Genomic DNA, 15,358 nt, shown 5'->3' with positions numbered 1-15,358 from the left:
ATAAATTGTGACATTATAACATCACTAGCTGGTATCTCAAACGATTGTTTGACTTGAAAAGACGTTTGTGGTGATGTTGTGGATTCACTTGATACTTGCTAGCTTCTGGCTGAGTTTGCCACAGCAGTTTTCTCTAAAACTATCGCGAGCAAGTAGATAGTAGAAGAAGAAGAGTGAATGAAGCTGCTATGGGGAGCAGCCCCCTCTGTTGGCCTAAACAAGCACAACGCGATTGAGACGTCAACCGGTAGGCTCTGCTGCCCGGTCTTTCTTGCCAAGTAAACTTTTTTTTTTAAATTTATTTATTTTATTTTTTTTAATTATTTTTTTGTAATTATTTTTTATTAATTTCAAATCAATACATAAAGCACATGAGGGAACACAAGCATACATAGATTACAAACAATAGACAATCGAGCTAGGGGGTACAATATCACATTACAATTACACAAGGACCTTAAGGGACATGCATATACTTACAATTCTAACAGCTTTTTTGTTAGTAGAGCATTTAACTGTCTTAAAATACAGTTCCATTTCTTTTTGTAGGGTACGAAAATGTGGTTTTCTGTTTGTAAATTTACATTTGTGTATATGAAATTTGGCCAAAAGAATAATGAAATGAATTACATAAAAATGATTCCGCTTATTTCTATTGTATGTAAAGAATCCAAACAGTACATCTCTCCACAATAGTGTAAAATCTTCATAAATGTGTTCAATTATAAACCTACTGATGTCTTGCCACAGTTTTCTTACATGCATACAATGCCAAAAAAGATGCACAACTGTTTCTGGGTGGTCATTACAAAAGGAGCAATTTGAGTTGATGTTTTCCTTAAACTTCTTCATATAGTGGTTGGCAGGATAATATTTATGAATAATTTTAAAGGAAACTTCCTTAATTTTGTTAACAAGTAGGTATGTGTGTGGCAACATCCAAACTTTTTTCCAACAGATATTCTCAATAAATCCATTCCAATAAGGCATGACATAAGGTATAGATACAACATCCTGCTGAAACAAGGTTCGTATCGCTCTGTTGTTGAATGGACCAAAAGAGAAACAAATCTTTCCTACTGATGAGTCAACAGGGTCAACAGAAGGTAGGCTCTGAGGGTCAGGTCTTGACAGGTTCCTAAATAACATAGCAACACCTGAGGGAATGGCATCTAAAACAATTGCAAAATCTTTAGGTGTTACAGGGACCTTGTAAAGTGATAAGAATTCTTTATAACTGAGTAAAAGACCCTCTGCATTTACCAGTTGGCTCACCAATAGGATATTATTTCGGAACCAATATTCTAAAAACAGAGAGGTATTTTTATACAATATATCCCGATTATTCCATATATAATATCTGTGTGGAGAAAAATTGTGTTTATAAATTAAGGACCATGACAAGAAAACCTGCCGATGAAAAGCAGAAAGTTTCACTGGAACTTTGTCAATATTATAATTGCAAAACAACATGAAGTTAAGGCCACCAGAAGTAGAGAAGACATGATGAGGAATAAAATTCCAGATAGAAGTGGGTCTTCTTAGAAATTGTTTTATCCAATTGATATTAAAAGTATTATTTAAAGTAGTAAAATCCAGAAAATTCAGTCCTCCATTCTCATAAGTGTTCATTACAACAGTTTTCCTAATGTAATGGGTATGGTTTCTCCAAAGAAAGTTGAAAAGCATCTGGTCTATCTCCTTGCTTATTTTACGGTCAAGATATAAAGATAGCGCACCATATGTTAGTCTAGAGATACCTTCAGCCTTGGTTATTAGGACTCTACCTTTTAAAGATAGGTCCCTCTGTAGCCATTGATTTAGTTTCTTCTGTGTTTTTTTAATAAGAGGGTTAAAATTTAGTAAGCCTCTAGACTTCTGATCCTTTGTAATTGTTATGCCTAAATATGTAAGTTCTTCTTTTACTGGAATACCATAATATGAAGGTGTCACACAATCTTTGACAGCCATGAGTTCACATTTCTTAATGTTAAGATATAGACCAGACGCTTTGGAAAAGGATTGTATCACATTGATCGATATGGGAATTTGGTTAGCGTCTTTCAGAAAAAGTGTAGTATCTTCGTCCAGCTGGCTTATAATAATTTCTTTACCAGCTATGGAGATACCTTGTACAGGACTATTATTTAAAGAATTTGCAAGAAGTTGGGTGATTAATAAAAACAGGTACGGAGAGATAGGACAACCTTGCCTAATTCCTCTCTTTAACTCAAATCTAGGTGAGGTGCCATATTTCAATTTGATAGAGCTGTTACCATTTGCATAGAGAGTCTTAATAGCCTTACAGAAAAAATCCCCAAAGCCAAGTCTCTCAAGGGATTGGAAGAGAAACTGATGCTCTACTGTGTCAAATGCTTTATAAAAATCTAAAAATAATATGAAGCTATCCTCAGTTATTAGGTCTGAGTAGTCAAGTACGTCTAATACTAGTCTGACATTGTTAGAAATATGTCTGTTCCTCATGAAGCCAGACTGTGTTTCATCAATGATTGCATCCAGGACTTCTTTAATTATTTTTGCAAGTAGTGAGGCTAATATCTTATAGTCATTATTAAGAAGACAAATTGGACGCCAGTTATCGATGAGCAGCACTTCTTTTTGGGGTTTAGGTATCAGTGTTATTAACCCCTGACTCATTGTAGGAGGGAGAACACTGTTTTAATACTCTCTAAAAAGACTTCAAATAGGAAGGGAGCTACTTGTTCAGAAAATAATTTGTAAAATTCTGATGTAATTCCATCAACACCTGGTGATTTATTGTTCTTTAGATGTTTGATAGACTCTATAATCTCTTCAACTTTGATGGGTTCATCACACTGTTTAGATTCTATATCACTGATAGAGTGAACATTATTCAGTGAGTTAAAAAACACATCTGTGGATTCCTGACAGTACGTAGAGCTATACAATTTTCTGTAAAAATTGCTGCAGTATTTAGCGATTAATTTTTGGTCATCTGTAATAACACCATCAATGTTTAACTTATGGATAGGGTTATTTTTAGAGTGAAATTTCTCAAGTCTAAAGAAATAGGATGAATTCTGTTCTCCCTCCTCAATCCATTTTTTCCTAGATCTAATAAAGGCTCCTTCTGCTTTTAATTTATATATGTTATCCAGTTTATTTTGTAACTCAATTAGTTCCATCTTCTCCTCCCCAGAGAGGCTGACTGGGGACCTCTGAGAAAGGGAAGTTATCTTAGTGATCACCTTTTCCTCCTCAGCTCTTCTGGTCTTAGCAAGATTACTACCATATTTTCTAAGATATTTAGACACCTCAAATTTAAAGAGCTCCCAGTTCTTGCAATAAGATTTTTCTTCACAAGCCTTTTCCCAAAAGTGTGAGAGCAGATCTTTAACCTCAAATGTAACTATATCCTTATTTAATAATGAGCTATTTAGCTTCCAGTAGGATGCTCTACCAAGGTTCGTATCAGGGGTAAATATTTTGATATCAATGTAAATAGCCTTATGGTCTGTGAGGGGAGTAGTACAAATATTTGTAGTAACACACTCACTATCAATACATTTGGATATAAGCCAAAAATCTATTCTGGATTGTCTGTAGCCTGTTTTGTTACTCCAAGTGAATGATCTTTCGGCCGGAAACCTCTCTCTCCAACCTCTCTCTCCTCCGTAAGATCAAACTTTTCCATAAAAAGTATTAAACCCAAATTCTGATTGGTTGGCCTACCTGGGGGCCATCTATCAGTTGAATTATCTATTGTAATATTAAAGTCCCCTCCTATCAGTAATAACGAATTGGGAAATTTAGATAACCAATGAAGTATATGTTTCTCTATAGATTCAAGCAACTCATCATTCTCATGTTTGGTGTTGTACCCGTAGAAGTTTACAGTAATGAGTGTAATGTCATTGTAACTGATCACAAGACAAATAAAGTGACCAAAGGGGTCACATTCCGAGTGTAGAATATTACCACCAAAGGTGTTTTTCATTGTAGTGACACCAGCAGAGCGTTCAGATCCATGGGAAAGCCAAATATCGTTGCCCCACTGTGACCTCCAGAAGTTGGCATCAGCCAAAATTGAGTGAGACTCTTGAAAAAAGAAAAAAATCTGTTCGAAATTGTTTAGCAAATAAAAATAAGGCCTTGAGCTTCACACTGTTTCGTAACCCCCTAGCATTAAGAGATAATATAGACAAAGACAAAACAGCAAAGATGATATAAAAGTACAAACTGTAGTAGGATGAGTCAAAGACGTAGGAGCAGTGAACGTAAACGATAAGGAACCGAGATCTGCACCATTTAAGTAAATTTAAAGTGAAAATAGCTTATTCCATAACCTTTGAAATTCAACTCAACTGGAAATTATGTTCAAGACCAAACCATGGGTTCTTGTAGTAAGAGAGACTAAAAACCCTCTTTAGTGTAATCAGGAACTATTCTGAGAAATAAAACAAATAATAATTTAAATAAAAGGGTACCTACTATTTTAAGTACATATGAAAACTGATCATAAAATAATCGAATAACAAAATGTTTTACATATAAACGTTCCTTGCCAAGTAAACTATTTCACGTTGCGGTCTGTTTTTAACGCACAGTTAAAAACGGGGACATTCTCCAGCCGGGGACTGTCTCCGGAAAACGGGGACGTCTGGTCACCCTAAATACAGCCAATGACTCCAGGAAAGTTCCCATATTCATATAACTCTACCTTGGAGTTAGCTAAGGTCGTCACACTTAATTTATATTTTTTTTATGCAGCCTAGTGGATATTTCCCCCCCAGAAATACCAAAATAATTATGTCATCCTTCCAGTAAAATAGGGTGGCGTAGCACACGTCCATACGTACGTCAAAAACGTCGGTGACGGTAGTTTCGGGGAGGCGCTGTAAAAGGTTGTGTACCACTTTGCAATCTGAACGATGTCCATTTTGTGAAAGCCGGTCAGCCGACTAAAGCTTCGTCCCCGTGTAAAGGAAGATTCAAAGAAAAACAGAAATTGGGCGGACCCGTCGATCGCTAGCCAGTTATTATCCGAAAGCAAAGTCAATCTTATCGTATGTCCGCTATCCAGAACCTCCAAACTTTCGGTAAGACATTTCAACCATCTCGGCTAACGTGATTAGCGGGGGGAATGGCTGTTGGTAATGTTAGCTAGTATTTGCAAACATGTTGACGACGTTACAACTAAATATAACGTTTGATTTTAATCATAAATTGTAAATACATCTCTTCATAAAACATCTGGTTAGTTATATCGAGAGCATTCCCTTCAGATTGCAAAAAGTTATTAATAGCATGCCAGGTGTTTTTTATTATTTTTTTTTACGTTGACCAACACTTATCGACATCATCAGACTAAGTTAATGTCCTTGTTTAACGTTTGGTCCCAACACGGATTTGTAGCCGTTATAGCAAATTACTCTATTGTGGACACATTAATCAACGTACAATATCTAACGTTATTCGGTTAGCAAATTGTTACTGCCGGTTGTTTTTCTGGCACAGAGTCAACAATGGCCAGAGTATAAATGTAACTTTTTGCCCAATCTGTCTGATACGACAGTTTTTTTTTTTCAGGAAGTCCTTCAGGTTGAAACTATAAATAGTTCAGACAAATAGCTAGATCTAATGATATTCCCCTACTGTCGTAGTTGTCCAAAATCTCAATTTCCATGTACTAGTCTGTTAACCAGCATATAAGCAGCGTTTTGCTTGGGCCTGAGACTCGTGGATAGGACGTTACATCACCAGTTTATCGGCCTGCATTTTTTTTGTTATCTAGGTCAAACAAAAGTGACATCTTAGGTATCACTTTAGGTTGCTTGTTTTGAACTCTATTTTTGTCTTCAGTAAATTGTTTTGTTTTTAATGGTGTTCTTCCCACAGACCCATTTGCAGATGCAACTAAGGGTAATGACAGACTCCCATCTGGGACTGACGACTACATCCACATAAGAATCCAGCAGCGTAACGGCAGGAAGACTCTGACCACGGTCCAGGGCATAGCCATCGACTATGATAAGAAGAAGCTAGTCAAGGCCTTTAAGAAGGTATGTTATGGCAGAGTTTACACTAGGTGGTAAACTAAAAAGTTCCATGTCTTGTTTGACTAGTTCTGCTTTGTCAACAGAAATTTGCCTGCAATGGGACAGTGATTGAGCACCCAGAGTATGGGGAAGTGATTCAGCTGCAAGGTGACCAGCGCAAGAATATCTGCACGTTTCTGATTGAGGTAGGTTTGACTCTTGTCCCTGCTATAGCACATTGCACCCAGCTTATACTCCACACTTGTGTGTACTAAGTGGCCATCTGTCATGGCCCCTACAGATGGCTCTCATATAGAAAAGCACCTGTTTGTAAATGTTCTGTGACTGGAGTTCAAAGTTCCTTTGTGTGATGTTTCTTCTGCCCTCATCCTACTTCCAGATTGGCCTGGCGAAAGAGGAGCAGCTCAAGGTCCACGGATTCTAGAAGCTCTCAGCAGCCTCATCTCCCCTGGTCCTGATACACTACATGGCCAAAATTATGTGGACACCCCTTCAAATTAGTGGATTCGGCTATTTCGGCCACACCCATTGCTGACCGGTGTATAAAATAGAGTACACGCCATCCAATCTCCATAGACAAACATTGGCAGTAGAATGGTCCGTACTGAAGAGCTCAGTGACTTTCAACGCGGCACCGTCATAGGATGCCACCTTTCCAACAAGTCAGTTCGTCAAATTTCTGCCTTGCTAGAGCTGCCCCGGTCAACTGTAAGTGCTGTTATTGTGAAGTGGAAACGTCTAGGAGCAACAACGGCTCAGCCGAGAAGTGGTAGGCCGCACAAGCTCACAGAAGGGGATCGGCAAGTGCTGAAGCAAGTAGCATGTAAAGATCGTCTGTCCTCGGTTGCAACACTTACTACTGAGTTCCAAACTGCCTCTGGAAGCAACGTCAGCACAATAACTGTTCGTCGGGAGCTTCATGAAATGGGTTTCCATGGCCGAGCAGCCGCACACACGCCTCAGATCACCATGCGCAATGCGAAGCGTCGGCTGGAGTGGTGTAAAGCTCACCGCCATTGGACACTGGAGCAGTGGAAACGCATTCTCTGGAGTGATGAATCACGCTTCACCATCTGGCAGTCCGATGGGCGAATCTGGGTTTGGCGGATGCCAGGAGAACGCTACCTGCCCGAATGCATAGTGCCAACTGTAAAGTTTGGTGGGGAAGGAATAATGGTCTGGGGCTGTTTTTCATGGTTTGGGCTAGGCCCCTTAGTTCCAGTAAAGGGAAATCTTAACGCTGCAGCATACAATGAAATTCTAGATGATTCTGTGCTTCCAACTTTGTGGCAACAGTTTGGGGAAGGCCCTTTCCTGTTTCAGCATGATAATGCCCCCATGCACAAAGCGAGGTCCGTACAGGACTGGTTTGTTGAGCTCGGTGTGGAAGAACTTGACTGGCCTGCACAGAGCCCTGACCTCAACCCCATCGAACACCTTTGGGATGAATTGGAACGCCGACTGCGAGCCAGGCCTAATCGACCAACATCAGTGCCGGACCTCACTAATGCTCTTGTGGCTGAATGGAAGCAAGTCCCTGCAGCAATGTTCCAACATTTAGTGGAAAGCCTTCCCAGAAGAGTGGAGGCTGTTATAGCAGCAAAGGGGGGACCAACTCCATATTAATTCCCATGAGATTGACAAGCAGGTGTCCACATACTTTTGGTCATGTACACTGAACAAAAATATAACTGCAGCAATTTCAATGATTTTACTGCATTACAGTTCATAAAAGAAATCAGACAATTTAAATAAATTCATTAGGCCCTAATCTATTGATTTAATATGAATGGGCAGGGCTGCAGCAATGGGTGGGTCTGGGAGGGCATAGGCCTACCATCTTGGGAGCCAAGCCCAATCAATCAGAATTAGTTTTTCCTGACAAAAGGGCTTTATTACAGACAACCTCCTCAGTAACCTTTCATTTACAGGGATGTAAACAAATTTGTGCACAATTTGAGAAATGTTTTTTGTGCTTATGGCAAATGTTTATGATCTTCTATTTCAGCTCGTAAAATGTTGGTTCCACATTTCAACTGTTGCATTTATATTTTTGTTCAGTGCTGTGCCAATATCTCTGTTTAAATGTTTTCCCCATTAGATTTTGTTTGTATTGAATTGATGTCTGTGTGCAGTGGCTTCCTTTGTTCGCTTATCTACTTTCCCTCCCTCCCACTACTGTTTGCTGAAAGAATGGGATAGAATTCTACTTGGTGACAGGTCACAAATGAACGAGAGTAAGTCGTCTGGTCATAAGATGATGCTTAGAAGCAAAATGAGACTGTCAACTGTGGAAGGTGTTCAGTGATGGGTCCCCATGTAGACCTACCTGGTTCTGAAGGTTATCGATCATCCCCAAGTGGCAACTCATGTCTTTACGGTCACCAAGGGATCTTCTCTCCCAATGTTCCTTGATCTGTAGCTCAAGCTGCGTGTTGGTTCCCTCTAGTGAGTGCACCTGAGCCACACAGACATCGAGCCTCACACATTCATACAACACATCCTAGGTAGACTTCTCACTGTTTTAGCCACTAAGAGAGGAATCGCAACTGAGTGTACTTGAAAGCACTGGGTGGCCGTTCTATCGCATCTGACCAGAATATCATCTGATTTTTACACCTAATGATAGGAGAAGGTGAAGAGTAGTTCTTTAGGCTAACAGTGAAAAAAAAAACCCTACAATTGTGATGCGAAAAGGTATCTCATTTAGATTCTCCGTGTAGGACGCAAAGCGACCATTAAGATCTTCCAGGTTCTCCCTCTTGCTGATGCACAGGGAGCCTGATAATTTTGTCATGCTCCCTGGGACACTTGATGCATACCCCATTGAGGTCCAATATCCTCCTGCACCACCACAAACACTGTTCCAGTGTCCCCCTCTGCAGTCGTGGGAGAGCTGCTTAGCGCCACTGGCGCGGAACAACTGCATTGATGCTGTCACGGCTGCTGTCAACGTCCCTCCAACCTGGGGTCTGATGTGATGCTATAAAGGGCTTTTTTGAACTGTGCAAAAATGTTACATGTTTTTGTCTATTGAAAGCAAGGGTAGGTGTGAAGAAACCCTGCCCACTACACAAATCTACAACAACAGAAACAATTGTGGGTATGTCTATGGTGGAATTATGTTTTCTTCTCTTTCAAATGTAAATTGGATGGTTCTGAAGGCAGGATCACAGTGAAAAAAAGGTCTATATGGAGACAGAATACATTGTAAAACTTTTTTTCTTTCTGGAAGTGGACCAATAAATACATTTTTAAGTTGCCTACAGTGAAAAATACATTAACTGGTTAAGTGAAATATACATAATGACACATCAAAAGTCACATTTTAAGTGGTAAATTGAATAAAACATTACACTCTTTATTATAAACTGGGTGGTTCGAGCCCTGAATGCTGATTGGCTGACAGCTGTGGTATAGCAGACTGTATACCATGGGTATGACATCTTTTTTTACTGCTCTAATAACGTTAGTAGCCAGTTTTTAATAACAATAAGGCACCTCGGGGGTTTGTAGTATGTGGCCAATATACCACACCTTCTCGGGCCTTATTGCGTAATTAAGACACTGTCCTAAAGTGACCAGAAGAATGCTTTGTTCCAAAATGTTGACACATTGCTTAAAGCTAAATTGTTGTTGAAAGGTAATCATTTCCACCCAAAATGACAGGTACTTTCTACATGTTATGTCTGACAAAAACTGTTCAAGCTAAATTCTAGCTATCGGCGGCATATAATCTTGGAATTTAATGAAGTTCAAAAGATCACCTTCAGCTTTTCTTCCATAATGAGATAAATTTACATTGCCACAGAAAGATTAATGACTTGTTTATTCTGTGGGGAAATGTTATCAGACCAGCTTGACATTATTTATAAGTGAAGATATGAAAAGTGACAATGACGATAAAGGCCACTGGTGGCTCGGTGGATGCCACCCTATCTCGACACCAGTTTTTCCCAAGTGGTGCGTCAGGACCTATTGGTGGGTTGAGGTCAGATCCTTTTTTTTCGTGGGGGTCAAAAGACACTAACAAATGTAGGACCCACTGCATGGATGAGCAGTGGCCAACTGCAAGATCATTGAGTGTCAATGGGGGTGTTGTTTACAGCAAGAATGCCACTCATGAGCCTTTTTCTCCTTTGGTGGCACTACACCAAATCTATGTTGGTGACAATGATGTACAACAACCGTAATCTCTTAATGATCCTTTTTTGTCACTGTCATAAGATGACCTTTAAGGGAGAGGTTAGCAGCAAGGCCTGAATTCCTGTTATTTTGAAAGGGCTATGTAGTTTTCAGTTTTCCCCTCCCCACTCAGATCACTTCCAGACAGTCCTAGCAAAACTGCTACCCAGAAGTGATGTCATATTGAGATACAAATGAGATGCAGCATCTGTATGCTTTTAGGTTCACCCATCATGTTCAACTTTATTAAGAATGTAGTCAAGTCAGGTGATGGATTTCATAACAGAGAGGAGTTTGCATTTTCTGTGCATGTTAGTGTGTTTACCAATTAATTGTTCTACTGGCATAATCGGATCATAATAAAGTACTGTAGATACCTAACACTCCCAAAGTGATCTGGAAATCTTTAACGTTTGAACACACATGCGATGAAGATTCTGCTTTAATTATATGTAAATCTACTCAGTTCAGAAAGCATCAAGGTATGAAAGAAAGGCACCTGGCAAGAGAGAGACAAGTTGATGCACAGGATCAGCGTTAAATGTTTATAACCACCCCGAGCAGAAAGGTTAATCTATGATTTTTCACATCAAATGTCACATGTCCCACTAATTTCCAAAATACAGCCAAAAGGTTAGGTTGAGTTGTAACATGTTGTGGTTTTTACTTTTCTGACAAGGTGCTACATTGAGGACAATTCAAAAGGTGCGGCTTGTTGAGTTCACTTAGGGTCAGGCAGCCATACCACCAGTGAATTTACACTAGGCTTAGGCCTGGCTGCAATATCAATCCTACCCACAGGACTATGTGAACTATACAAAAGGTCCTTGAGGTCATCCCAGCTGATGATAACGCTGTCTCAAACTCTGTACCAGGAGGTGTATCATAGTTGGTATTTGTTTACCCATGATGCACCTCCAGAGAATGGAGAGGTAAAGGTTGTGTTCACTGATCAGACGTTGCATGCATCAACCATTGTTTGCATGCCACATCATCGACTGTCTGGCAACAGATTACTGGAGCATATTATGTGTTTGGCTGATGCGTGAAATACTTATCCAGGCGTTGTAAGATCTGGCATGTGTCAGCAATGTCTGTGCAGATACCAAAATCTTTGGGTGTGCACGTTTTGCAAAGCAGGGAGACGCCGAAGTAATTGATTGCTATACAGCTGGGAGCGGTGAATGTCATAACTAAATAAAACAACAGAAAATAAAAAATGATCGGTCTGGCAAGGGAAGAGATGGTTTTTAAATTATTGTGTATATTTATTTCTTGTGAACAAATTTCCATTTGTTACCCATGTCAATTCTTCCTTTTTTCAACATACTTTTATTTCTGTTTTCTGAACAGGCAAACGCTGCCAAATACTAGACAGTAAACCAATAAAACATGGTAAACTATCCAGCAGAGGTGTGGTGCTGCCGGAGTGCTTTTTTCAATTTGAGAATACACAGAGCTGGTAAAACTATTTCTGGAAAATGTTATCTAAATAAATGATATTTCATTTCCACAAAAATTCCATGAAAAACGATATGACAAACCAAATAAATATGTATATCAGTCTAGAAGTATAAAATTGTGGTTTCTTCCCTGTCTTCTCTCTGGCGCTGGTGAGAAGGATGAAGAACTATAGGCTACGTGTGTGCACTACAGAAGACCGTCTGAGACTTGACCACTTTGGCCAATTCGAACATGGGGGGGAAAAATCCTAATTCACTTTGTGTTTGCCTTTATAAAATAAAACTCTATGGACCCCTCTTGCGCATTGCAACCCAGAACGACACCGTTCTGCTGAGGACACCCAAACCACAAATCTCAAGGAGCCTGATTCTCTCTGGAAGTTGCTGTATCTCTGCTTGGGATATTTAGCCTACATGGGCTATTGTTTGAGACACAAGGCCCCTTCTAGCTTGGTATGTCAGGGTGGGAATTTGGAAATGTGAATTGGGCCAAGTTAGAGGTCATAATGCATTTAGATTATAGTGTATTGCGATGCATGAATACACAACACCAAAAGCTTGATTTTTATGGCTGTTTTAAAAGGAATTTCCTGCATTTCTACATAGTGATTTATGTTCACTAATTGGTCAATTGATATGATAGCATGTTTAATCTATGCAAATAAATTCTATGAATAGTTCATCTCTGTTTCATTTTATTCTTTAATAAGGTATATTGTAACCATGTGATCAAGCTGATTTATGATACAGCGTGTAAGCTACACAATACAATGCACACAAATGCCTACTCACAACAAAGCTATCCTCGCAACCATTGCAATGATATTAAGCAGTTCCAGTTCCACTGTGCTTTTTTCGTTCTTCCTGTCTAATCAGGGATGGATTTAGACCGGGGACATCAGGTAGGTGCAATTCATTATCAGTTAAAACAGAAAATGAGTAGGCTCCGGACCTTGGAGGGTAAGAGTTAAATACCCCTAGGCCATAGCCTACAAATAGCTATACCACATAGTCATAGGAAATGTTCCCTCAAAAAAATTCAGCACTGAGCAAATTTCAGGTCTCTGTGCGCAAACTTGAACATTGTGAAAATTCGGTGCTACTTTTGTTGAGTGTTTACTGTGAACTCTGAGTCTGTACCCACTATAAGTTACAGTTTTAACAGTGGCCAAGTAGCCTACTGTTGCCATTTGATCATAATGTAGACCTACTAGAGTGTCCTACCATAAAAAAAAACAATGGAGAAAATGCATCCCATAACATTTTAACATGGAAATAGCTGTTCTATCGTTCAGCCTACAGTAGCAGCCAATGTGTGGTTCATTGTAGGCCTACATTCCATGAGACTTGAAAAAAAATATGCAGGGCTTGACATGAACCTGTTTATCCATTTGTCCTTCAGACAAGGTGACTGAAAATGTGTTGTTTGATGCAAGAAACCACTTTACGAAATAAAAATAATTATTATTCCCATGCCATTATTACAGAAACTCATACAAATTATGCTATCTTCTGCCTATTGGCTACTTAGCTTATTCAAGACAGTCTCAAAATACAACACTACCCCTTTAAGAAGTAACAAAAGCTCTTTACCCGATTTGTTTTTCAAAGATGGCTAGAAATGCACACATTTTGTGCTCTTGTAGGAAGCAACCACTCCCCCATTGTTGAATAGAAATCAGCTACAACTGGGCTAATAACTCACTAACTTGCAAAGAATATGAACAAATGTGCACAGGTGGCTCCATGCAGCTCTAGCTTTGACCTCAAAACAAGCACATCTACTCACAAGATCACATACCGATTCATTTGCAGTTTACATAACAGAACCGAATATAATGCCAAAGCATAGTAGGCCTATAACGTTCCTGTTACATCAAAAACACCTAATTTCCGTCTGACGCACTGCTGTCAGGTAAAGAATGTTTATATTTGTAATCTATTTAGTTATAGAGTTGACACCCAACTTTACTTACAACACAGCAACCCTAGCAATGCAGCTAGCTAGCTACAACAAGTAGCTAGCTAGCAGACCTGTTGCTAGCTAGCAGGAGCAGAAAACTTTATCACTTTAGCATGTCATTCCTGGACAGGGAGCTTTAGCTATTGTTATTCCAAGTAATAATTTAAGATGGCAAAAATCTATAGAACAATTGTAAACCTAATACAGTCATCAAGGCAGGACTCACTGATGTCATTCATGGTGTCACTAAACAGTCTCCATTAAATACCTGTATTTCCATTAATTATTTCAACTGTGGGCATCCTAGAGCAAGAGAATCGACATGTACATGTTCCTGAGACTCACTTTCCCACAGAGGGTCATATTAGTGTGTAGCCCGAACTGTTCGGACATTACTGACAGAAGTTGGCAGATTAGCTACACCAACTTCAGACTAGTCCAAAGATGCTTGTGGGGGTCGTAGAACAAACCGTTCGGACGCTACAGACGATTTTGTGAGAAAACCGTTTTTCAGGATGTCTCATGGTATGACAAACACCGCTCTAGCTCTGTCACCTTTCACCGCAGATGCTGAAGTGCAACTACATAGGCGGATGCCATCTAATGCAAAAAATGTATATCTCTAGTTTAAACTGACACATTTTTATGGGAATTTGTTTATTATTCTAATTATATTTCCGCATAGGTGCAGACATCAACCTTAGGGGATTGTAATAAAGTTGATTTAAAAAAATTGATTTTCTGCTGCTTCCCTCACTCGGATCGGGCCGGGTCTAGTTGCCATGGGTCTGTTCGGAACAGGTCTCTATTTAAAATATTGTGAGGGCAGGACATTTTCTGGCGACAGTAATCCTTGCAATTCTTCTGCCGTTAAGTCTTGGAGGCCCAAAACGTTCTCGGCTGCAGATATAAGGATGTCCAGATTTTGGGACTTCTTGGACATAATTAATAACTGTGGCTAGGAATGCTACGAAATCCATCTTCTTCACAATAAATGTCTCCAGATCACTTGATTGATGTATAACATTTGCAACTGGTTGCGATGCATCCACAGCCATATCTTCTACGGAACTGTGGCCTCTTACCCTTTCAACTTTCTTCACCGACTCCACATAGGAGATTTGCTGTGCAGCGCTGATCCTCGACACCTCAACCCCTTTCACCCTAACAGGGCACTTAGGGAATTCAGGAATATGATCCCCACCACAGTTGCAACATATTACATTCAAAGACAGTCAAATATTCCTTCCATCTGCAAACACTTGACACGTGGCCAAACTTTTTACACTTCTTGCATTGCATTAGGTTTTGCACGAATGCTCTTACGGCGTATATTTTATATCCCAGCTTTACATAGGGTGGTAGATAATCTTTACCAAACATCAATAATACAGACATTAATACAACTTTGCTCCTTTTTCCCATTCTCCATACGGGTCAAGCGACGTGCATGACTACTCAATTTTCTTTGCCTAAGATATGGATTGTCAATGTCCAACGAGACACCAGAGAGAACACCTTTTACCGATGCCTTGCTCTGAAAATCAAAGCTGTCCACTTCATGAGTCGATACTTTTGCAAGCCACAATGCATGCTCCTTTTGCTCTTTGGATACACACGATATCGACACCATACCATTCCTGGTTTCTTTGACTGCGTCCACTTTTCCCAATGCCTTCTTCACCATCCTTGTGACTTCCAAAGGG

General features: G+C 39.7%; 1 protein-coding gene across 1 annotated transcript; it reads left to right on the top strand.

Annotated features, from left to right (window-relative positions):
- The first annotated feature begins 4,917 nt into the window (after nucleotides 1–4,917).
- LOC110538108 (eukaryotic translation initiation factor 1) lies at nucleotides 4,918–10,609 on the top strand. Its single transcript, XM_021624706.2, has 4 exons — nucleotides 4,918–5,081; nucleotides 5,881–6,044; nucleotides 6,125–6,226; nucleotides 6,421–10,609. Exons 1-4 carry the CDS (start codon nucleotides 5,051–5,053, stop codon nucleotides 6,463–6,465), a joined length of 342 nt encoding a protein of 113 aa, XP_021480381.1. The 5' UTR covers nucleotides 4,918–5,050; the 3' UTR covers nucleotides 6,466–10,609.
- Nucleotides 10,610–15,358: the final 4,749 nt, after the last annotated feature.

This window comes from Oncorhynchus mykiss, chromosome 12 (genome assembly GCF_013265735.2).
Source record: "Oncorhynchus mykiss isolate Arlee chromosome 12, USDA_OmykA_1.1, whole genome shotgun sequence".
Taxonomy (NCBI): Eukaryota; Metazoa; Chordata; class Actinopteri; order Salmoniformes; family Salmonidae; genus Oncorhynchus; species Oncorhynchus mykiss.
Note: the sequence above shows the minus strand (reverse complement) of the source record. Positions and strands in the feature narration are given on the sequence as shown.